Source organism: Esox lucius, chromosome 13 (assembly GCF_011004845.1).
Source record: "Esox lucius isolate fEsoLuc1 chromosome 13, fEsoLuc1.pri, whole genome shotgun sequence".
NCBI classification, from domain to species: Eukaryota; Metazoa; Chordata; class Actinopteri; order Esociformes; family Esocidae; genus Esox; species Esox lucius.
The window spans coordinates 12,389,944-12,415,797 of record NC_047581.1 but is presented as its reverse complement, the minus strand read 5'-3'; the positions used below and the strand labels follow the sequence as shown (position 1 = coordinate 12,415,797).

Sequence of the window (25,854 nt, the reverse complement as noted above, 5' to 3'; positions counted from 1 at the left end):
CAGTAAGGCTTGCTGAGGACCAGGACGACTGCACTTGTCCCTAACCACGGCTGACGTGAGGAGAGTATTTTAAAGAGTGAACCCTCGGAAGTCACCAGGGCCAGATGGCATTGCAGGACGTGTCTTCAGGCGGTGCTCTGACCAGCAAGCAGAGGTTTTCACCTTGTGTCCCCTCCATTGCAATGGTCTCTTCATTTAACCCTTCTGTTCCTCACTCAAAACCTTCCGTTTCACCTTTTTTGGAAAGGAAAGAAAATGGTGCAGTGGTCTCTTAATTTTTTCCGGAGCTGTATGCTTGTATTCATGCCAGTAGTACCGTCAAAATATTACATATTTTAATTATCCCTCTTTTATCTAAAGATTCACCTTAAAGATGAATCCAACAGCACTGGTCACAAACACTGTGCTGCTCTTCTCTCTGACCGCCGTCTACGGGGGAAATGTGCTGGTCTTCCCATTGGATGGAAGCCACTGGGTGAACATGAAAGTCCTCAGTCCTACCAGTTATGTTTATTTCGATTTTTATTATATTTTTTTATTCTATGTTTTATTATTATGATTTTGTCCCCCTTGTTTTATTATTAAGGTGGTTAGAGTCTCCCTTGTTTTATGATTAAAGTGGTTAGAGTCCCCCTTGTTTTATTATTAAGGTGGTTAGAGTCTCCCTTGTTTTATTATTAAGGTGGTTAGAGTCCCCCTTGTTTTACTGATGTTTTTATTCTAGATTTTGTTTTTATTCATTTGTATTTTTATATTTTTATTTGTGAACCACATCGAATTTCTTCTATGTATGCTATTTAATGAACTTGCTTGCCTCCACAATGCTTGAAAGATGGTGTCAAGAACTCCTCCAGCATATTTTCATTTTGTCTGTGACTCATGAACCTTCTTCTTTGTGATCCAAACACCTCAAATTTAAAACCAGTTGAGACTGGTGTTTTGCTGTTACTATTTTATGAAGCTGCTAGTTGAGGCCCTGTGAGGCATTTGACTCTCAAACTAGACACTTTTAATGTATTTGTCCTCTTGCTCAGTTGTGCATTGGGGCCTCCCACTACTCTTTCTATTCTGGTTAGAGCCAGTTTGTACTGAACTGTGAATGGAGTAGTACACAGTGTTTTATGAGATCTTCAGGTTCTTGGCAATTTCTTGCATGGAATAGCCTTCATTTCTCAGAACAAGAATAGACAGATGAGTTTTAGAAGAAAGTTTTTTGTTTCTGGCCATTTTGAGCCTGCAATTGAACCCACAATTGCTGATGCACCAAATAAAAAAACGGGTCTAAAGAAGGCCAGTTTTATTGCTTCTTTAATCAACACAACAGTTTTAAGCTGTGCTAACCTAATTGCCAAAGGGTTTTCGACAATTTGCTGTTATTTTAATGGGGAGAAAATATGCTTTTCTTTCTAAAACAAGGACATTTCTAAGTGATCCCAAAATTGTGGACACCTGTGTAACCTATCCTAACACACAATGTTAAGCCAAGACGTGAAAGCCTTCTGTAGATACAAGGGTGTTACACTGCATGCCACAACCTGTGAACTTTGAACGACAGATTAGTTACTGTGTAGCATCATAGATTAGGTTACTCAAACTCAAAGCCACAGCCAGAGAGCTGCTTTCACTTGAATGTAAACGGGACAACTGATATTTGGGAGATTTTGCAAGACTTTTGCATGTCTTTGAATTTAAGCTACTTGTAGACTGGGTGTTAATTTGGGTAAGTGTTAAGTTTAAAAATGTGTTTAAAGTTAACACTGTTCGTTCAATATACATAGTTCCTGATACCATTACTTTGTAGCCTCATCGAACTCACACTGTACTCAAATGAACTAATTTGAACCCATGTCTTTTTATTTAGAGCATATAGGAAATAAACATATGTAGAACATCTATAATTGGACAAAAGCCTTAACAGAATATCAATTATGTTCACATATTGTCCAAAACATTTGTAGTTCAAAACCTTCCTATAGAACATAAAACCATAATTTTAAAGAGTAGAATATATTTGAAGTGAGGTTTATCAGCCTACATCTCAGCTATGCGAACAAAAGAAGTGTTTTTAAAGAGATAATGTAAAAGTTACCACTTGTTTGCTACAGATTTTGTGATGCTCTTGGGTTTTGTCAGCAGAAACATTCCCATTGCATAAACATAGTCAGCATTAAGCCTGATCCAGATGTAGAGAACATGCACAATTTACAAATATACCTGAAGATTTTGGGAATCAGTAATAGAACTGGGATTGTTTCAGACAATGGTAAATTGTTTATTTCTAGGTGTAAAGGTATTTCATTGTGTAAACCAAAGTCAAAATATTGGTCCAAATCTGCTTCTAGTGGAAAAATAAACAAGCAGTTCTGTACTGACCTGGATTTTGCTGATCATGTGTAATACGTTGATGATGTAAAGTGAATCAATGCTACTGTACATAAGACAGTTAAAACTTTTGTTTTATGTTGTAAGTTTCAGAAATCTATTAGAATTATGTAATTGTATAACAGGCAGCGAAATAAACCTCCGCTAGCTGGGCTTTCTATAAATGGGTAGTAGTAATAGTAGTAGTAGTAGTATAGTATAGTATTAGCTGGTCCAGGGTAGATAAGGGTGGAGGAATAGTACCACGAGTGTCTAAAGATAATTTTCTCTCTTTTATCTAAGGATCCACCTTAAAGATGAATCCAACAACACTGGTCACAAACACTGTGCTGCTCTTCTCTCTGACCGCCGTCTATGGGGGAAATGTGTTGGTCTTCCCATTGGATGGAAGCCACTGGGTGAACATGAAAGTCCTCATTGAAGAACTGCACTCCAGAGGCCATAACATCACAGTGATTCGTCCATCTACCAACTGGTACATCAAGGAGAAGTCCCCTCACTACTCGTTTATCACCATCCCACTATCTGGTGATGGAGTTGACGAGAAGTTCTTTAGTTCCTTTGTGACCAGACTACTGCAGATCCAAAGAGAGGGAAGAGGTTTCTGGTCACGTATGAGTCTCCAGTTGGAGATGTTTAAGCAGTTCAATGGGTTACACAAGGATTGGGTTGAGATGATGACTACGATGTTTGAAGATGCAGAACTCATGCGATCGTTTCGCGCTGCAAACTATGACCTGGTTTTGACAGATCCTTCCTTTGGTGTGGGAGTGTTTCTCGCTCAACGCCTAGGTCTTCCTCTTGTCTTCAATGCCCGGTGGACAGTCCACGGCGAGAGTCACTTTGCCATTGCGCCCTCACCTCTCTCATATGTCCCAGTGCCAGGATCACTGCTGACAGACAGAATGAATTTTTATGAGAGAGTCAAAAATATTTTCTTTTTTCTTTTTTCTAGGATTCAAATCTCATTTGTCGTAGACGCTAACTACATTCCATTTGTACGTCATTACTTTGGCCCTGATGTTCACTACATGTCATTGTTCCAGGAAGCAGACATCTGGCTCATGAGAAATGACTTTACCTTTGAGTTTCCACGTCCTACCATGCCAAATGTGGTCTACATGGGTGGCTTCCAGTGTAAGCCCTCCAAACCACTTCCCCAGGACATGGAGGACTTTGTCCAGAGCTCTGGAGACCATGGTGTCATTATGATGTCACTGGGGACCTTGGTTGGACAACTACCTGAGGACATTGTTGAGGAAATTGCAGCTGCGTTCGCCCAACTGCCACAGAGGGTCATCTGGAGGCACACTGGGAAGAGACCCACCTCCCTCGGCAATAACACCTTACTAGTGAACTGGCTTCCCCAGAACGACCTCCTTGGACACCCTAAGACCCGAGCCTTTGTAGCCCACGGTGGCACCAACGGGGTCCAGGAGGCCATCTACCATGGTGTCCCCATAGTGGGCCTCCCGTTGGTCTTTGACCAGCCAGATAACCTCAACAGGATGAGGGCTAAGGGAGTAGCTAAGATAGTGGATATCGCCACCATGAACAGAGACATTTTCCTGGAAACAGTAAAGGCTGTTCTCTATGAGCCCTCTTACAGGGAGAACATGCAGAAACTGTCCAGACTACACAGGGACCAGCCCATGAAGCCATTGGACCGTGCCATGTTCTGGATGGAGTTTGTCATGAGGAACAAAGGAGCGGCACATCTGAGGACAAAGTCCTACAAGATGTCTTGGTTCACCTACCACTCTGTTGATGTCATAGCTACGTTACTGGCAATGTTGTTGCTCATCATTTTGGTTAGCATTTTAGCTTTTAGGCTTTTGTGGCGGAAGGTGTTGTGTAGCAGGAAAGTAAAATATGAATAAAATATGTTTTAATGTGTTAACGTATAGGAAAATGTAATCTTATTATCAATAAATATTTCAATACATTTTCCAATTATTATTTGCTGGTATTCTTTCTTAAACCTTTCTTCCTGCAACATCAATAAAGCCACAATAATGTATGCTTGTTTTCCACATGGTACGTTGTGAAAATACATTCTGAGCCAGAGTTATAAAAACACAACTTTGTGGCGTAAAGAACGATGTTTACTTTCGTAACTCCAGTTCTATGAGTGGAGCGTCGCCCATAGGGGCTTCGCTCCTATTGGTTTACCCCTCTGCCAATAGGCAGGCACTGAAAATTTAAATATGCAAATCACACCTCTCATGGCCATATGCCCCATGGCTATAAAAGAGGTCGTCATACCCCAATCTGTCTCCCAACATACCTTTCTTCACGAGAAAAGCAGTCAGTGACCAGTCAGGGTATGAACCCTATGGGCGACGCTCCACTCATAGAACTGGTGTTACGAAAGTAACCATCGTTCTATATCATGAAGCTTTGCCCATAGGGGCTTCACTTCTATTGGTTTAGGGCAAAGCGAGCGAGCCTAAGATGTACTCTCTGCCGGTCCCCTACCTCACTAACGAGATAATAGCCAACAGGACGGCCCAGGCGTGGAACAACCAAAACACCTAGCCGCTTCAATCCCGCTCACACCAAGCACATACGTTTTGCACATAATGTGCCAAAGCGCGCACCGGACACAAACAATGCAACCTCTCCTCCCTCACACCCGCATGGGGAGGAGGAGAAAACGCCCACAACACCATCTTCATGGAACGAAACAACGACTTGATCACCTTGGACAGAAAGGCCGGGTTAGGGAGCAACACGGCCCTGCTACCATCGCCATTGATGGTGAGACGGCCAGGCTGCGTCGACAGCACACAAAGGTCACTGACCCTCTTAGCAGAGGTCAGAGCCAACAAAAGCGCCGTTTTAAGGGACAGCATCTTCAACGGTATCTGACCAATCGGTTCGAATGACGCGTCACACAGCGCCTCCAGAACCAAAGCCAAATCCCACTGCGGCAACGTCGCACCTGAGACATGACAGGAGAATGTACTGTAGAGGGGGAAACGCGTACAACAGTACTCTCGGCCATGGCCAGAGAGCCAACATGAATAGGCCCAATGGGGGCCTGTCCTGCACTCGAAGAGAATCATCCCGGGACGCGAACAGATCCACCTGTGCCTTCCCGAAGCGTCTCCAGACCTCGGTCACAATGTTGGGATGAAGACGCTACTCGGACCTCCCCGGACAGCAAGTCCGCACCCACATTGAGCTCTCCGGGAATGTGAAGGGCCCTCAGAGACCTGAGGTGTGCCCATTCCCAAATCTGCACCGCCAACAGGGGATGAGGGGATGAGACCTGACCCCGCCCTGCCTGTTCACGTAAGTGACCCCTGTGTGGTTGTCTGACCACACCAACATGTCCCGACCCCTCAGGGTCGGCGCGAAGTGCAGCAACACGCATCTGATCATGTCCAACTCCAGCCAGTTGATGTGGCGCTCCGAAAGGGGCCACACACCACTGACTAAACGAGACTGGCAGGTCCCACCCCAGCCCGTCAGGGATGCGTCTGTAAACACAGGGACCCGAACAGAAACTCTGCCCATGGGAACCTCATGCATCAGAGTGCGCGGGTCTCTACAGAACACCAGGTCCGACCCCAGAGAGCTTGGGAACTTGACCAGCCGCTGCCGGTGGCGCACCGGATCCAGACAGAGGCGGCGAACCAGCGTTGAAGGCCCCTCATGTGAAGCAGGCCCAGCGGGACCACCGCATGTGTCCAGCTTCAAATCCCTGGGTGTCCACATCTCCGAGGACCTCTCCTGGACCCTCAACACCTCAACCCTGTTCAAAAAGGTGCAGCAGTGCCTGTGATCCTTGAGAACTTCTACCATTGCACAACTGAGAACATTTTGACAAACTGAGCCACAGTGTGGTTTGGCAGATGCTCCGTGGCTGACCGGAAGGCCCAACAACGCAAGCGGTGTCTGCGCATGGTGCACGGCATCATCAGAGAACTTTCACACCCCTGCCACAATCTGTTTGCCCTCCTACCATCAGGAAAGTGGTACAGGTCTCTTCGTTCCCACACCAGCAGGCTCAGGAAGAGCTTCTTCCTATCTACTGTAATCCTGGTGAACTCTGCGACCCTCCCATAACCATACCCACCCACCACTTAGAACTGCCCCTCAGGGACCTTGCTGCTCTCCTCCTTTGTACTACTTTGTCTACCTCGAGAACATCATTGCAGCTACCTCTACATTTCTGTTCCACATGCCACTTTACACCATTTTGCCTGAGCTGTACATTTAGTGCTTTTCTTTTTTTCGGATGTTACATGCACATCTACCTTGGGAACCTCATGGCTGCTATCACTGCATTTCCGGCGCACAGACTAACTTACACGACTAAATTGCTCGATTGCATAGTCAGAATTGTCATTTGTACTTGCCTTTGCCTCATCACACAACTATTCATTCCAACTTGCACAAACATACATTTGGGAGAACAAGTATTTCATACACTGCCAAATGTGCAGGTTTTCTTACTTACAAAGCATGTAGAAGTCTGTAATTTTTATCATAGGTATTCTTCAACTGTGAGTGACGGAAACTAAAACAAAAATCCAGAAAATCACATTGTATGATCTTTTAGTAATTAATTTGCTTTTTATTGCATGACGTATTTGATACATCAGAAATGCAGAACTTAATATTTGGTACAGAAACCTTTGTTCGCAATTACAGAGATATTACGTTTCCTGTTGTTCTTGACCAGGTTTGCACACACTGCAGCAGGGATTTTGGCCCACTCCTCCATACAGACCTTCTCCAGATCCTGCAGGTTTCGGGGTGGGTTCATGTAATTCTGGGATGATCCCTCACCTTCCTCATGATCATTGATTCCCCACAAGGTGAGATCTTGCATGGAGCCCCAGACCGAGGGAGATTGACCGTCATCTTGAACTTCTTCCATTTTCTAATAATTGCGCCAACAGTTGTTGCCTTCTCACCAAGCTGCTTGCCTATTGTCCTGTAGCCCATCCCAGCCTTGTGCAGGTCTACAATTGTATCCCTGATGTCCTTACCCAGCTCTCTGGTCTTGGCTATTGTGGAGAGGTTGGAGTCTGTTTGATTGAATGTGTGGACAGGTGTCTTTTATAAAGGTAACAAGTTCAAACGAGTGAAGTTAATACAGGTAATGAGTGAAGAACAGGAGGGCTTCTTAAAGAAAAACTAACAGGTCTGTGATTACAGACCTCTACATGATTTGTAAGTAGGAATATCTGCAAAATCGGCAGTGTATGACATACTTGTTCTCCACACTGTATACTCATAACTTGTAAATTTGTAAATGTTCTGCCCTTCCCCATTTGTCTTCACTGCACATTTTTAGAATTGCCATTTTGCACTGAATTTGCCTTCACTGCACATCTATACATTCCAATTGTAACATACACTTTACCTAATACTTAGTATATTTCCTGCTATTTGCACTTCTGGTTAGATACTAACTGCATTTCATTGTACTGGACTCGTACTGTTCAGTGACAATACAGTTGAGTGAAATCAAATCTAATTTAAGTCAAATTTTAATATGTTTGGCTGTTTTCACTGCATTACATTTAAAATGATAGTTAATCCAAATTCACATTTTTCTGTGTGCACTCACCAAAAGATATTCCAGAAGGCCCATAATTTTTTTTAAACAATCAAATTGTGACCTCTATCCCAGGCTGTAACTGAAGTTCATCAGTCTGTACAACCGGTGGAATTGGTTAATTCAAACTGGCACCTGCCAACTATTTCCTATAGCCACCATACACAGCATCTATTCTTCGGCAGTGATGTCATCGATGTGAGTGTGAGCTTTAACCTCAACAGGCTATGAAATGAAAATGTTGGCCCATATTGATAGGATACCATCTTGCAGTTGATGGAGATTTGTGGGATGCACATCCAGGGCACAAAGCTCCCGTTCCACCACATCCCAAAGATGCTTTATTTTGGGTTGAGATCTGATGACTGTGGGAGCCATTTCAGTACAGTGAACTCATTGTCATGTTCAAGAAACCAATTTGAAATGATTCAAGCTTTGTGACATGGTGCATTATCCTGCTGGAAGTAGCCATCAGAGGATGGGTACATGGTGGTCATAAAGGGATGGACATGGTCAGAAACAATGCTAAGGTAGGCCGTGGCATTTAAACAATGCCCAATTGGCACTAAGGGGCCTAAAGTGTGCCAAGAAAACATCCCCCACGCCATTAAAACACCACCACCAGCCTGCACAGTGATAACAAAGTATGATGGATCCATGTTCTCATTCTGTTTACGCCAAATTCTGACTCTACCATCTGAATGTCTCAACAGAAATCGAGACTCATCAGACCAGGCAACATTCTTCCAGTCTTCAACTGTCCAATTTTGGTGAACTCGTGCAAATTGTAGCCTCTTTTTCCTATTTGTAGTGGAGAGGAGTGGTACCTGGTGGGGTCTTCTGCTGTTGTAGCCCATCCGCCTCAAGGTTGTGCGTGTTGTGGCTTCATAAATGCTTTGCTGCATACCTCGGTTGTAACGAGTGGTTATTTCAGTCAAAGTTGCTCTTCTATCAGCTTGAATCAGTCGGCCCATTCTCCTCTGACCTCTAGCATCAACAAGGCATTTTCGCCCACAGGACTGCCGCATACTGGAGGTTTTTCCCTTTTCACACCATTCTTTGTAAACCCTAGAAATGGTTGTGCTTGAAAATCCCAGTAACTGAGCAGATTGTGAAATACTCAGACTGGCCCGTCTGGCACCAACAACCATGCTATGCTCAAAATTGCTTAAATCACCTTTCTTTCCCATTCTGACATTCAGTTTGGAGTTCAGGAGATTGTCTTGACCAGGACCACACCCCTAAAATTTAACAGGTGTTCCTAATAATCCTTTAGGTGAGTGTATATTATTGCTATATTTTTTACTATATTTTAACTTTATATATTTTTTTATTCTTACTACGTAGATGTCGTGTGCCATGAATAGCCTTCATTTGAGACTGGTGTTTTGCTGGTACTATATAATGAAGCTGCCAGTTGAGGACCTATGAGGCGTCTGTTTCTCAAACTAGACAATTTTAATGTATTTGTCCTCTTGCCCAGTTGTGAATTGGGACGTCTCTTTCTATTCTGATTAGAGACAGTTTGCACTGAACTGTGAATGGAGTAGTACACAGTGTTCTATGAGATCTTCAAGTTCTCGCATGGAATAGCCTTCATTTCTCAGAACAACAATAGACAGTTGTTTCTGGTCATTTAGAGCCTGCAATCGAACCCACAATTGCTGTTGCTCCAGATACTCAACTGGTCTAAAGAAGGCCAGTTTTATTGCCTCTTTAATCAGCACAACAGATTTCAGCTGTGCTAACCTAACTGCAAAAGTGTGTTCGAATGATCAACTAGCCTTTTAAAATGAAAAATATCCAGCTATAATAATCATTTACAACATTAGCAGTGTCTACACAGTAAACACTGTACAATTTGCAGTTATTTTAATGGACAAACAAATGCTTTTCTTTTTAAAACAAGGACATTTCTAAGTGATCCCAAACTTTTGAAGAGTAGTGTAACTGATCCTAACACACAATGTTAAGCCAAGCCTTGAAAGCCTTCTATAGATACAAGGGTGTTACACTACATGCCACAACCTGTGAACTTTGAACGACTGATTATTTACTGTATAGCAGCATAGATTAGGTTACTCAAGCTCAAAGCCGCATCCAGAGAGCTGCTTTCACTTGAATGTCAATGGAACAACTGAAATTTGGGAGGTTTTGCAAGACAAGTCTTCGAATTTAAGTTTCTTGTGGACTGGGCGTTGATTTGGGTAAGTGTTAAGTTTAAAAATTTGTTGAAAGTTAACAATGTGCGTTGAATATACATAGTTCCTGATACCATTACTTTGTAGCCTCATCGAACTCACACTGATCTCAAATGAACTCATTTGAACCCATGTCTTTTTATTTAGAGCATATAGGAAATAAACATATGAAGAACATCAATAATCTGACATTATTCAAAAGCCTTAACACAATATCGATTATGTTCACATATCGTCCAAAACATTTGTAGTTCAGGAACTTCCTAATAAAATTATCATTTTACAGAGTAGAATGGATTTGAAGTTTTATCAGCCTACGTCTCAGCTATGCGAACAAAATAAGTGTTTTTAAAGAGACAATGTAAAAGTTACCACTTGTTCGCTACAGATTTTGTGATGCTCTTGGGTTTTGTCAGCAGAAACATTCCCATTGCATAAACATAGTCAGCATTAAGCCTGATCCAAATGTAGAGAACATGCACAATTTACTGAAACACCTGAAGATTTTGGGAATCAGTAATAGAACTGGGATTGTTTCAGACAATGGTAAATTGTTTATTTCTAGGTGTAAAGGTATTTCATTGTGTAAACCAAAGTCAAAATATTGGTCCAAATCTGCTTCTAGTGGAAAAACAAACAAGCAGTTCTGTACTGACCTGGATTTTGTTGATCATGTGCAATAAGTTGATTATGTAAAGTGAATCAATGCTACTGTACATAAGAGAGTTAAAACTTTTGTTTTATGTTGTAAGTTTCAGAAATCTATTAGAATTATGTAATTGTGTTGGGAGTGGTATAACAGGCAGCGAAATAAACAGGGAGGCTACATGGAAGAAATATGGGCTTTCTATAAATGGGTAGTAGCAGTAGTAGTAGTAGTATAGTATTAAATAGTCCAGGGTAGATAAGGGTGGGGGAGTAGTATTAACTAGTCCAGGGTAGATAAGGGTGGAGAAATAGTATTGTCTAAAGATAGTATGTGTAGACTACACAGCAGTACAAACTGATAGACGGACCAGTAAGAATGTATAAGTGGAGAATATCTCAGTCATTCTGAAAACATTTAGGGTATTTTGTTTTGAAACATACAGTTAAAACATTAACCACAGATATCCTCTGCTCCTTTGTGCTTGTATTAATACCAGTAGTACAATCCAAAATTACATATTACAAATTAATTTTCCCTCTTTTATCTAAGGATTCACCTTAAAGATGAATCCAACAACACTGGTCACAAACACTGTGCTGCTCTTCTCTCTGACCGCCGTCTACGGGGGAAATGTGCTGGTCTTCCCATTGGATGGAAGCCACTGGGTGAACATGAAAGTCCTCATTGAAGAACTGCACTCCAGAGGCCATAACATCACAGTGATTCGTCCATCTGCCAACTGGTACATCAAGGAGAAGTCCCCTCACTACTCTTGTATCACCATCCCACTATCTGGTGGTGGAATTGACGAGAAGTTCTTTAGTTCCTTTGTGACCAGACTACTGCAGATCCAAAGAGAGGGAAGAGGTTTCTGGTCACGTATGAGTCTGGAAATTGAAATAGGTAAGCAGTTCTATAGGTTACACAAGGATTTGGTTGAGATGATGACTATGATGTTTGAAGATGCAGAACTCATGCGATCGTTTCGCACTGCAAACTATGACCTGGTTTTGACAGATCCTGCCATTGGTGCAGGAGTGTTTCTCGCTCACCGCCTAGGTCTTCCTCTTGTCTTCAATGTCCGGTGGACAGTCCAGGGAGAGAGTCACTTTGCCATTGCGCCCTCACCTCTCTCATATGTCCCAGTGCCAGGATCACTGCTTACAGACAGAATGACTTTTTATGAGAGAGTCAAAAATATTTTCTTTTTTCTTTTTTCAAGGATTCAAATCTCATTTGTCGTAGACGCTAACTACATTCCATTTGTACGTCGTTACTTTGGCCCTGATGTTCACTACATGTCATTGTTCCAGGAAGCAGACATCTGGCTCATGAGAAATGACTTTACCTTTGAGTTTCCACGTCCTACCATGCCAAATGTGGTCTACATGGGTGGCTTCCAGTGTAAGCCCTCCAAACCACTTCCCCAGGACATGGAGGACTTTGTCCAGAGCTCTGGGGACCATGGTGTCATTATGATGTCACTGGGGACCTTGGTGGGACAACTACCTGGGGACATTGCTGAGGAAATTGCAGCTGCGTTCGCCCAACTGCCACAGAGGGTCATCTGGAGGCACACTGGGAAGAGACCCACCTCCCTCGGCAATAACACCTTACTAGTGAACTGGCTTCCCCAGAACGACCTCCTTGGACACCCTAAGACCCGAGCCTTTGTAGCCCACGGTGGCACCAATGGGGTCCAGGAGGCCATCTACCATGGTGTCCCCATAGTTGGCCTCCCGTTGGTCTTTGACCAGCCAGATAACCTCAACAGGATGAGGGCTAAGGGAGTAGCTAAGATAGTGGATATCGCCACCATGAACAGAGACATTTTCCTGGAGACAGTGAAGGCTGTTCTCTATGAGCCCTCTTACAAGGAGAACATGCAGAAACTGTCCAGACTACACAGGGACCAGCCCATGAAGCCATTGGACCGTGCCATGTTCTGGATTGAGTTCGTCATAAGGAACAAAGGAGCGGCACATCTGAGGACAAAGTCCTACAAGATGTCTTGGTTCACCTACCACTCTGTTGATGTCATAGCTACGTTACTGGCAATGTTGTTGCTCATCATTTTGGTTAGCATTTTAGCTTTTAGGCTTTTGTGGCGGAAGGTGTTGTGTAGCAGGAAAGTAAAATATGAATAAAATATGTTTTGATGTGTTAACGTATTGGAAAATGTAATCTTATTATCAATAAATATTTCAATACATTTTCAAATTATTATTTGCTGGTATTCTTTCATGAACCTTTCTTTCTGCAATATCAATAAAGCCACAATAATGTATGCTTGTTTTCCACATGGTACATTGTGAAAATATGTTCTGAGCCAGAGTTATAAAAACACAACATTGTGGTGTAAAGAACAGCAAAACAAAGACCTTGGGCCACATTCTTACATAGATGGAAACTTTCAAATTGTGCAAATATTGATAACTAAATACTTCAAGAGTAGCTTTGATGTTCCCTATCAAAACAAATGTATAAAACAGTAGTATATGAGGTCAGAAAACCTCCATTGAAACGTCCACACGTTTCAATCAGTAATCAAGTCAGAACAGGGCCAACAAAAACAAGCATCTCATCCAAAAAGGTGTGAATTCACCAAACCAGTCTTGATAACATTACCTGTCGCACTCACTCCCATGATCATGAAGTACTTCTAAAGACTAGTTCTGGCCCACCTAAACACTAGAACCACCAAAATGCCTACGCGAATTGGCGTTTGAGATTGTAATTAAAATAAAACTGACATTTTGAAAGATACACCCTCTACCTTCCATGAATTTTCCTAAATAGGCGTATATTACATTGTTCCATTGTCGGAATTTTAAACTGACGAACAGAAAACAATTTGGAGACAATCTACCTGTTTTTTTACCCTTTATTCCGACTTAATCCGCCAACAGCCCACACAACTTACCAAATGGTACCCAGGCGCTAATCATCCCTCACTGAATGCATGATGTCAATGGATGAATGTACGATACTCCCAGATGAATGAAAACATAATTAGGATATTATTGAAACGTAACATGAATGATATAGGCTACTTATCACAGTTATTACGGTTTTTCAATAGGATATTCAGCTTATTGTGTAGGCTAATTCATCAAATGTAAATCCAAAAAGGAAATCTACATTATTTTAGGAGGGTAAGAGAAACTAAATAATTATTCACAAAACAAAATTCCAACGATATCTCATCTTTTTCTAATAAATCCTCTTGGTTTTTCGATAACATATTCATGTCACCTATAGAAAGATCTTATATGCCAGTAATCTAGGAGACTAGAAATATGCTTTGGAGTTGAAATCAACTCGATGGCCCCACTACAACCCCCCGGAGAGACGTGTAAAGACGCACTGTTGTCAGGCTTCGTGGAAGGATAAAAGGGACATTTATTTCTGTCCACATGGACAAGACAAAGCAACTCCAACAGCCCACAGTCGGGGTAGTAGTTTAGGAAGCTGACGTAGCTCAAAACACGAGGCAATTACACACGACTACTGGGGAGCAGAGGGAACATATATACTGAGGGAATGATCACAGATGGAGTCCAGGTGTGTGTGCAAGACAGGTGAGTGATGAACTGATGAGATGGGTGGCGGCATTAGAAGGCTTTGTTCAGTTGTTTTTTTTGTATGATGAGACTTTCAATACAAACACATTCTTATATTTTTGAAATTCATTAACCATTTAAAACAAACAAATTCTGTAATTCAATTTTTTTTAGACTATTCTATATAGTTTGATAACGACCCAGTAGATGAACTGATGCTCTGGCTGGATGGCGATGCGGAGGAGGAGAATGTCCATGCTAATAGGGACGATTCGTATGCTAATGACACCAAACGGCGTCCGGCTCTGGCAGTTACTGGGGGTCAAAAAGGCCTGGTGGTTCTAGTGTTAAGTCCTGCCTCCCCCCAACACTGGATCCCGACCAGTTTGACCTACAGGTCAAACAGGTCTATAGAGGACGCCATCTCCACAGCTTAACGCTCTGCCCTGACCCACCTGGATAAAACCAACACCTATGTGAGAATGCTATTCATAGACTTTAGCACAGTATTCAACACATTCATCCCATCTAGTCTGAGCAATAAACTCCATGACCTGGGTCATCCCATCTAGTCTGAGCAATAAACTCCATGACCTGGGGATCAGCCCCTCTCTCTGCAACTGGACTTTGGACTTCCTAACCTGAACATTGGTGTACCACAAGGCTGTGTCCTGAGACCTCTCCTTTACTCCCTCTTCACCCACTGTTTTCCTGTTCACAGGCACCTCAGCGCCATCTAATGAATGGCACTGAGGTGGAGCACATGCCCAGCTTCAAATTCCTGGGTATCCGCGTCTCTGAGGACCTCTCCTGGACCCTCAACACCTCAACCCGGTTCAAAAAGGTGCAGCAGTGCCTTTAATTTTTGAGGTGGCTGAAGAAGGCCCGCGTGTCATCCCAGATCCTTGTGAACTTCTACCATTGCACAACCGAGAACATTTTGACAAACTGTGCCACAGTGTGGTTTGGCAGATGCTCCGGAAGGCCCAACCGGAAGGCCCAACAACGCGCAAGCGGTGTCTGCGCAGGGCGCACGGCATCATCAGAGAACCTTCACACCCCTGCCACAATCTGTTTGCCCTCCTATCATCAGGAAAGTGGTACAGGTCTCTTCGCTCCCACACCTGCAGGCTCAGGGAGAGCATATTCCTATCTACTGTAATGCTGCTGAACTCGGCGACCATCCCATAACCATACCCACCCACCACTTAGAACTGCCTGTCCGGGACCTTGTTGCTCTACTCCTTTGTACTACTTGTCTACCTCGAGAACATCATTGCAGCTACCTCTACATTTTTTCCGTACCACATGCCACCTTCATTTTGTCTGAGCTGTACATTTAGTGCTTTTCTTTTTTTCATATGTTACATGCACATCTACCTTGGGAACCTCATTGCTGCTATCACTGCATTTCCGGTGCACAGACTACCTTACACCACCAACTTGCTTGATTGCATAGTCAGAATTGTCATTTGTACTTACATTTGCCTCACTGCACAACTATTAATTCCAACTTGCAGATACATATACTCACAACTTGTACATTTGTACATTTTCTGCCCTCACCATTTGTCTTCACTGCACATTTTTAGAATTGCCATTTTGCACTGTATTTGCCTTCATTGCACATCTATACATTCCAATTGTAAGATACACTTTACTTAATACTTAAGTACATTTCCTACACTCTTCTATTTGCACTTCTGGTTAGATGCTAACTGCATTTCGTTGTACTGGACTGGAAGTTGAATGAAATCAAATCAAATTTAAGTCAAATTTTAATATGTTTGTCTGTTTTCACTGCATTACATATAAAGGGATAGTTCATCCAAATTCATATTTTTCTCAAAGTGCACTCACCAAAAGATATTCCAGAAGGCCCATAGAGTAATTTTTTCAAAATATCTAATTGTAATTTCCGTCCCAGGCTGTAACTGAAGTTCATCAGTCTGTACAACCGGGGGAATTGGTTGAATTCAAACTGGCACCTGTCAACTATTTCCTATAGCCACCATACACAGCTTCTGTTCTTTGGCAATGATGTCATCGATTGGGAGCGTGAGCTTTAACCTCAACAGGCTATGTGAAGATACGCTGCTTAGCTTAGCGTTTTGAATTGCTGCTAGTTTACTCTTACAGCTATGGAAAATATTAAGAGACCCCTGCACCTTTATCTTTCCTTTCCAAAAAAGTTGAAAAGGAATGTTTTGAGTGAGGACCAGAAGCATTCAATTTGCAGTGGTCTCTTAATTTTAACCCTTCTGTTCCTCATTGAAAACCTTCCTTTCCAACTTTTTTGGAAAGGAATGAAAAAAGTGCAGTGGTCTTTTAAATTTTTTCCAGAGCTGTATGTATATTATTGCTATATTTTTTACTATATTTTTACTTTATATATTTCTTAATTCTTACTACATAGATGTCGTGTGCCATGAATAGCCTTCATTTGAGACTGGTGTTTTGCTGGTACTATTTAATACTATTTTATTCTGATTAGAGACAGTTTGCACTGAACTGTGAATGGAGTAGTACACAGTGTTCTATGAGATCTTCAATTTCTCGCATGGAATAGCCTTCATTTCTCAGAACAACAAAAGACAGATGAGTTTCAGAAGAAAGTTTTTTTGTTTCTGGTCATTTAGAGCCTGCAATCGAACCCACAATTGCTGTTGCTCCAGATACTCAACTGGTCTAAAGAAGGCCAGTTTTATTGCTTCTTTAATCAGCACAACAGTTTTCAGCTGTGCTAACCTAACTGCAAAAGTGTGTTTGAATGATCAACTAGCCTTTTAAAATGAAAAATATCCAGCTATGATAATCATTTACAACATTAGCAGTGTCTACACAGTAAACACAGTACAATTTGCTGTTATTTTATTGGACACCAAATGCTTTTCTTTCTAAAACAAGGACATTTCTAAGTGATCCCAAACTTTTGAAGAGTAGTGTAACTGATCCTAACACACAATGTTAAGCAATGACTTGAAAGCCTTCTATAGATACAAGGGGGTTACACTGCATGCCACAACCTGTGAACTTTGAACGACAGATTATTTACTGTATAGCAGCATAGATCAGGTTACTCAAGCTCAAAGCCGCAGCCAGAGAGTTGCTTTCACTTGAATGTCAACGGAACAACTGATATTTGGGAGGTTTTGCAAGACAAGTCTTCGAATATAAGCTACTTGTGGACTGGGCGTTGATTTGGGTAAGTGTTAAGTTTAAAAATTAGTTGAAAGTTAACAATGTGTGTTGAATATACATAGTTCCTGATACCATTACTTTGTAGCCTCATCAAACTCACACTGATCTCAAATGAACTCATTTGAACCCATGTCTTTTTATTTAGAGCATATAGGAAATAAACATATGTAGAACATCAATAATCTGACATTATTCAAAACACAATATTGATTATGTTAACATATCGTCCAAAACATTTGTAGTTCAGGAACTTCCTAATAAAATTATCATTTTACAGAGAAGAAGGGATTTGAAGTGAGTTTTATCAGCCTACATCTTTGCTATGCGAACAAAATAATTATTTTTAAAGAGACAATTACCACCAAGTTACCACTTGTTCGCTACAGATTTTGTGATGCTCTTGGGTTTTGTCAGCAGAAACATTCCCATTGCTTAAACATAGTCAGCATTAAGCCTGATCCAAATGTAGAGAACATGCACAATATACTAAAACACCTGAAGATTTTGGGAATCAGTAATAGAACTGGGATTGTTTCAGACAACTGTAAATTGTTTATTTCTAGGTGTAAAGGTATTTCATTGTGTAAACCAAAGTCAAAATATTGGTCCAAATCTGCTTCTAGTGGAAAAACAAACAAGCAGTTCTGTACTGACCTGGATTTTGTTGATCATGTGTAATAAGTTGATTGTGTAATGTGAATCAATGCTACTGTACATAAGAGAGTTAAAACTTTTGTTTTATGTTGTAAGTTTCAGAAATCTATTAGAATTATGTAATTGTGTTGGGAATTGTATTACAGGCAGCGAAATAAACAGGGAGGCTACATGGAAGAAATATGGGCTTTCTATAAATGGGTAGTAGCAGTAGTAGTAGTAGTATAGTATTAGTTAGTCCAGGGTAGATAAGGGTGGGGGGGGGTAGTATTAGCTAGTCCAGGGTAGATAAGGGTTAGGAAATAGTACCACGAGTGTCTAAAGATGTATGTGTAGACTACACAGCAATACAAACTGATAGACAGACCGGTAAGAATGTATAAGTGGAGAATATCTCAGGCATTCTGAAAACATTTAGGGTATTTTGTTTTGAAACATACAGTTAAAACATTAACCGCAGATATCCTCTGCTCCTTTGTGCTTGTATTAATACCAGTAGTACAATCCAAAAATTACATATGACCCCTTTAACTAATAAATGTTCCCTCTTTTATATTAGGATTCACCTTAAAGATGAATCCAACAACACTGGTCACAAACACTGTGCTGCTCATCTCTCTGACCGCCGTCTACGGGGGAAATGTGCTGGTCTTCCCATTGGATGGAAGCCACTGGGTGAACATGAAAGTCCTCATTGAAGAACTGCACTCCAGAGGCCATAACATCACAGTGATTCGTCCATCTACCAACTGGTACATCAAGGAGAAGTCCCCTCACTACTCTTGTATCACCATCCCACTATCTGGTGGTGGAATTGACGAGAAGTTCTTTAGTTCCTTTGTGACCAGACTACTGCAGATCCAAAGAGAGGGAAGAGGTTTCTGGTCACGTATGAGTCTGGAGATTGAAATAGGTAAGCAGTGTTATAGGTTACACAAGGATTTGGTTGAGATGATGACTATGATGTTTGAAGATGCAGAACTCATGCGATCGTTTCGCACTGCAAACTATGACCTGGTTTTGACAGATCCTGCCATTGGTGCAGGAGTGTTTCTCGCTCACCGCCTAGGTCTTCCTCTTGTCTTCAATGTCCGGTGGACAGTCCAGGGAGAGAGTCACTTTGCCATTGCGCCCTCACCTCTCTCATATGTCCCAGTGCCAGGATCACTGCTTACAGACAGAATGACTTTTTATGAGAGAGTCAAAAATATTTTCTTTTTTCTTTTTTCAAGGATTCAAATCTCATTTGTCGTAGACGCTAACTACATTCCATTTGTACGTCGTTACTTTGGCCCTGATGTTCACTACATGTCATTGTTCCAGGAAGCAGACATCTGGCTCATGAGAAATGACTTTACCTTTGAGTTTCCACGTCCTACCATGCCAAATGTGGTCTACATGGGTGGCTTCCAGTGTAAGCCCTCCAAACCACTTCCCCAGGACATGGAGGACTTTGTCCAGAGCTCTGGGGACCATGGTGTCATTATAATGTCACTGGGGACCTTGGTGGGACAACTACCTGAGGACATTGCTGAGGAAATTGCAGCTGCGTTCGCCCAACTGCCACAGAGGGTCGTCTGGAGGCACACTGGGAAGAGACCCACCTCCCTCGGCAATAACACCTTACTAGTGAACTGGCTTCCCCAGAACGACCTCCTTGGACACCCTAAGACCCGAGCCTTTGTAGCCCACGGTGGCACCAATGGGGTCCAGGAGGCCATCTACCATGGTGTCCCCATAGTTGGCCTCCCGTTGGTCTTTGACCAGCCAGATAACCTCAACAGGATGAGGGCTAAGGGAGTAGCTAAGATAGTGGATATCGCCACCATGAACAGAGACATTTTCCTGGAGACAGTGAAGGCTGTTCTCTATGAGCCCTCTTACAGGGAGAACATGCAGAAACTGTCCAGACTACACAGGGACCAGCCCATGAAGCCATTGGACCGTGCCATGTTCTGGATCGAGTTTGTCATGAGGAACAAAGGAGCGGCACATCTGAGGACAGAGTCCTACAAGATGTCTTGGTTCACCTACCACTCTGTTGATGTCATAGCTACGTTACTGGCAATGTTGTTGCTCTTCATTGTGGTTAGCATTTTAGCTTTTAGGCTTTTGTGGTGGAAGGTGTTGTGTAGCAGGAAAGTAAAATATGAATAAAATATGTTTAAGTATAGGAAAATCTAATCTAATTATCAATAAATATTTTAATACATTTTCAAATTATTATTTGCTGGTATTATTTCATAAACCTTTCTTTCTGCAATATCAATAAAGCCACAATAATGTATGCTTGTTTTCCACATGGTACATTGTGAATATATATTTATTCAAAAGCCTTATAAAAACACAACATTGTGGTGTAAAGAACAACAAAACTAAGACCTTGGGCCACATTCTTACATAGATGGAAACTTTCAAATTGTGCAAATATTGATAACTAAATACTTCAAGAGTAGCTTTTACATAAATACAAAAATAAATGTATAAAACAGTAGTTTATGAGGTCAGAAAACCTCCATTGAAACGTCCACACTGTACATTCTAAGGTAAATCAGTAATCAAGTCAGAACAGGGCCAACAAAAACAAGCATCTCATCCAAAAATGTGTGAATTCACCAAACCAGTCATGATTACATTACCTGTCGCACTCACTCCCACGATCATGAAGTACTTCTAAAGACTAATTCTGGCACACCTAAACACTAGAACCACCAAAATGCCTACGTCAATTGGCGTTTGAGTTTGTAATACAAATAAAACTGACATTTTGAAAGCTACACCCTCTTCCTTCCATGACTTTTCCTAAATAGGCGTATATTACATTGTTCCGTTGTCAGGATTTTTAAACTGACGAACAGAAAACAATTTGGAGACAATTTATCTGTTTTTTTACCCTGTATTCCGACTTAATCCGCCAACAGCCCACGCAACTTAATGGATGAATGTACGATACTCCCAGATGAATGAAAACATAATTAGGATATTATTGAAACGTAATATGAATGATCTAGGCTACTTATCACAGGTATTACTGTTTTTCAATAGGATATTCAGCTTATTGTGTAGGTTAATTAATCAAATGTAAATCCAAAAAGGATATCTACATTATTTTAGGAGGGTAAGAGAAACTAAATCGTCCACACATCCTATGGTTTCTCTTTGAATTTTCTCTGATTATTTTACTGAAGATTAATATTCTACAAATGTATTAGACTAAATAATTATTCACAAAACAAAATTCCAACGATATCTCATCTTTTTCTAATAAATCCTCTTGGTTTTTCGATAACATATTCATGTCACCTATAGAAAGATCTTATATGCCAGTAATCTAGGAGACTAGAAATATGCTTTGGCGTTGAAATCAACTCGATGGCCCCACTACAACCCCCCGGAGAGACGTGTAAAGACGCACTGTTGTCAGGCTTCGTGGAAGGATAGAAAGGTACATTTATTTCTGTCTCATTGCCTCATTGCACAACTATTAATTCCAACTTGCACATACATATACTCACAACTTGTACATTTGTAAATGTTCTGCCCTCCTACTTAATACTTGTACATTTATATACATTCCAATTGTAACATACACTTTCCTTAATACTTGTACATTTCCTGCCCACTTCTATTTTAACTTCTGGTTAGATGCTAACTGCATTTCGTTGTACTGGACTCGTACTGTTTAATGAAAATAAAGCTGATCTTTATTTTTAATCTAATTGAAGTTAAATTTGAATATGTTGGGCTGTTAACACAGCATTACACTTAAAGGGATAGTTCATCCAAAATTCATATTTTTCTCAAAGTTCACTCACCAAAAGATATTCCAGAAAGCCCATTAAGTCACTTTTCCAAAAAATTCCATTATTCAGCTCTGTCCTAGTCTGTAACTGAAGTTCATCAGTCTGTACACCGATGAAACAGCCGGGGGAATTGGTTGAATTTAAACTGGCACTAGCCAACTACTTCCTATAGCCACCATATACACCATATGCTTCTGTTCTTCGGCAGTGATGTCATCGAGGTGAGCATGAGCTTTAACCACATCAAGATATGTGAGGATAGGTTGCTTCGCCTAGCTTTTAAGAATTGCTGCTAGTTTCCCATATATTATTGCGATATTTTTTGCTATATTTTTGTTTTAGATCAGGGGTGGGCAATATTTTTCACTGGGGGGCCACACTGAAAATGCCAGAGAGCATTGTGTGCCAGATTACTTTTTTAAACAACATGCCTAAAAAACACACAACATAGCTAACTCTGTTAACTTGCATATTATATTTATGCATATTTATTATTCATGCAACACCGTTTCCATAATTTAACTTAATTTACTTTAACAATGGTTTTTTATTATTATTTTCTGTTAACAACTATTATTATGGCAGGCAAAGGCCTATAAAAATCCATTTTTTGGGTTATTACTCAACAGAAATGTTGCAACACATATTTGCCTTAAAACTTAACTTTCAACTCAACAGAGTAAGCTACATTACATAAGGTATAGTGTATAACAGTTATATAGGTATAATAGTTATTAGGGCAGACATAAGTCTATGAAATCACTTCTGAAGATTTTCACTCAAAGCAAATGTTGGTATAATTGCCTTACTCTAACTTCATACAGTACTTTTTTTGTACTACGCGACAGCGATTCCAGCAGCCCAGACCCAAGAAATCTACTTTTAGGGCTACTCACTCATTATGAACAGGAGTGCCTTGTATGGGTGTTGACTGGTGAGGTGAAGTCAGGAGTCATTTCTGTTGAAGCAGTGTGCATTTCTGTTGAAGAAGTGTGCGGTTCTGTTGAAGCAGTGTGCGGTTCTGTTGAAGCAGTGTGCAGTACTGCTGCCAGATGTTCATCAGTGTGGCTGCATCTGCGCTTGGACTTGTTGAATTGTAGCATCGGGTGACAGTTTTTGTATTTCGCTGCATGCTTGCTCTGCAAATTGTACTCTTTAAAAACTGTGACGTTAGCTTAACGCAAGTTGCTTTACCTGCCACATCTACAAATACATATTTTTCTAATAGTTTTTTTTAAATATCCTGCTTTCGTTATCACATTTTCTTAGGCTCATTTACCTTCTCTCTCAAGCAACAAAAGTTTGACTGTCTAAGGTAAACATAAAAGACAAAATAGGTAACTTGTTTTCTAGCTAGCAAATTCTAACTTTCGTTTACTGTGTATAGACTACCCTATATGCAAATGCACGAGCAGGGGCGTTGGACTGGGGGGAAAAGGGGTACTAAGTATATAGGGCCCTAATGTGTAGAGGGGCCCTCAAAAATGTTTGAATCTTGAATAAAGTGGGGAGGGGCCCTCAGAGACCGCCTATGTACAGGGCCCAGAATTTTGTGCTACATCCATTTGCACGAGTGGATTGATACAATTGTGAACAAAACTGATCGGTAAACACAGGATGTTTATTTGAAATGAGAATGATATCACAAACATTTTAACTTTCTTTGGACGAATACAACATTGTCATGTTCTTTGAGGTGAACAACACCACTTGTCTTAGTTTGGAGTGTTTTAGAGTAGTTTTCCGCTTGCAATGCAGCTTTGCGATAGGGGTACCTATGGTTTCTATGCATGAATTTGTACAATTCTAATAAGGCTAATTACTGACTGAGACAAAGCTGTATAATGGATTGTTTTAAAAAATAACTATATGTGCCTTAAAGGACCTACTTGTGATGAGGAGACTGTGTTCTTGATCTTGAACATTTTATTTATGATTGTGTTGTCCAATTACATTAGTACGTACGGAAGAGGATTAGTGCCAAGCAATAATAAAAAATAATAAAAACATCTCGACATTAAAGTCATTATAATGCGAGATTAAACTCGTAAAAAAGTCGAAATACAATCTTGAGAATAAACTCATTAAATATCGAGAATAAATTCGTTGTGTTTCGAGAAAGAACTCGTTATTTTTCGAGAAAAAAGTCGAAATACAATCTTGAGAATAAACTCATTAAATATCGAGAATAAAAATCGAAATTAAATGTAGAGAATAACGCATTCGATCAGTGTGCATTTCATAGCCTACTGATAGAGTACATGGCAGAGTTGGATCAATTAGTCAAGCTATATTACAGACTTTCTTTCAGTAACAAAGAAATACTATCAACTTTAGCTAAATATGATAGAATTATAATTAGCATACGAACTTTAAAGAGAATTTGCAAGCGGCTTGGTCTTTTTAGAAGAAAAAATCAGTCCAATTTGCGCCATGTACTCGCTTTTGTCCAACATGAATTGACAACCAGTGGACATTTGCAAGGTTATCGCTGGCTTCATCGTGGTTTCCCAGGATACCATAAGACGGATTATTTAACTTTATTCTCGATATTTAATGAGTTTATTCTCAAAATGTAACGAGTTTAATCTCGCATTATAATGACTTTAAGATGGTTTTATTTTTTTTATTATTGCTTGGCACTAATCCTCTTCCGTACATTTGAGCCCCTGAAATAAGGGACTCTGTATGAAAATTGTTACAATTCCTAAACGTTTCATACAATATTTTTGTTCAACCCCTTGAACTTTAAACCAAAGCTGAAAGTCTGCATCTCGGTTGTTTCATTTCAAATCCATTGTGGTGGCATACAGAGCGTGTCAGTGTCCAAATATTTCCCGACCTAACTGTACATATACCTACACTAATAAGCAGACACACAGAAAGGTGCGCCAGCAGATTGGTGGGGAGGGGAAGGAACGATGGGTTCAGAAGGCCGGTGACACCGACTGTATAGAGCATATACATGCCTGGATGAACCAAAATTGTCTACAATAAAACCAAGATATAACAGAGATTATTGTGTTTGGCAACAAAAATAAGAGAACTGGTATTAGTAAAGAGCTGGATTCTCGGGCCCTAAAAACCAGGTGCGTAATCTTGGTGTTCTATTAAACTCAGATCTCACGTTCACCAGTCATATCAAAGCGGTCACCAAAACAGCATTCTATCATCTTAAAAATATGGCCTGAATCAAGGGCTTGGTGTCCCAACTATATTTAGTATGGACTCCCCAAAAAAGACTGTAAAACAGCTGCAGCTCATTCAGAATGCTGCTGCCAGAGTGTTAACCAGGACCAAGAGAACAGAGCATATCACTCCGATTCTTAAATCTTTGCACTGGCTTCCAGTCACTTACAGAAAATATTTTAAAGCTTTTAGTTTGTAAATAACTGAATGGTTTAGGCCCCAAATATATTTCTGATATGTTTGAGGATTATAAACCAAGCAGGGCTCTTAGATCCATGAACTCAGGTCAGCTAGTAGAGCCCAGGGTCCAAACTAAACAAGGCAAAGCTTCATTTAGCTGTTATGCTGCACACAACTGGAATTAACTACCAGAAGATAGTGCCCTAAACATATACATTTTTAAATCCATGTTAAAAACATGTCTCTTCACGTGCCTATGACTGAGTGCTTAAACTTAACCACACTGTTAGCCATACAGCTTTTATAGCATTCTCTTGGAATACACTGCAGTGTCTACCAGTTATGTTTTATTCTATGTTTTATTATTATGATGTTGTCCCCCTTGTTTTATTATTAAGGTGGTTAGAGTCCCCCTTGATTTATTATTAAGGTGGTTAGAGCCCCCCTTGTTTTATTA

General features: G+C 40.8%; 1 protein-coding gene across 5 annotated transcripts; it reads left to right on the top strand.

Annotated features, from left to right (window-relative positions):
* The first annotated feature begins 411 nt into the window (after positions 1 to 411).
* On the top strand, positions 412 to 20,419 carry LOC105014121 (UDP-glucuronosyltransferase 2C1-like). 5 transcript variants are annotated; one of them, XM_034296643.1, is made up of 3 exons: positions 1,595 to 1,720; positions 2,665 to 2,989; positions 19,110 to 20,419. In XM_034296643.1, the coding sequence occupies exons 2-3, from the start codon at positions 2,679 to 2,681 to the stop codon at positions 20,380 to 20,382; spliced, it is 1,584 nt and encodes a 527-aa protein (XP_034152534.1). In that variant the 5' UTR covers positions 1,595 to 1,720; positions 2,665 to 2,678; the 3' UTR covers positions 20,383 to 20,419. The 5 variants fall into 5 exon arrangements, with proteins under 5 accessions (XP_028980379.1, XP_034152534.1, XP_028980377.1 ...); XM_029124546.2 differs by lacking the exons at positions 1,595 to 1,720; positions 19,110 to 20,419 and adding an exon at positions 412 to 481 and having other exon boundaries at positions 2,787 to 4,327; XM_029124544.2 differs by lacking the exon at positions 19,110 to 20,419 and having other exon boundaries at positions 2,665 to 4,326.
* The last annotated feature ends 5,435 nt before the right edge of the window (positions 20,420 to 25,854 follow it).

What these genes read in the sequence shown, in the direction of transcription:
- LOC105014121 (XM_034296643.1), top strand. Translation starts at nt 2,679, where the DNA reads ATGAATCCAACAACACTGGTCACAAACACTGTGCTGCTCTTCTCTCTG. An exon ending in AGAGAGGGAAGAGGTTTCTG is followed by an intron (nt 2,990 to 19,109) that starts GTCACGTATGAG and finishes AAGAGGTTTCTG; the next exon opens with GTCACGTATGAGTCTGGAGA.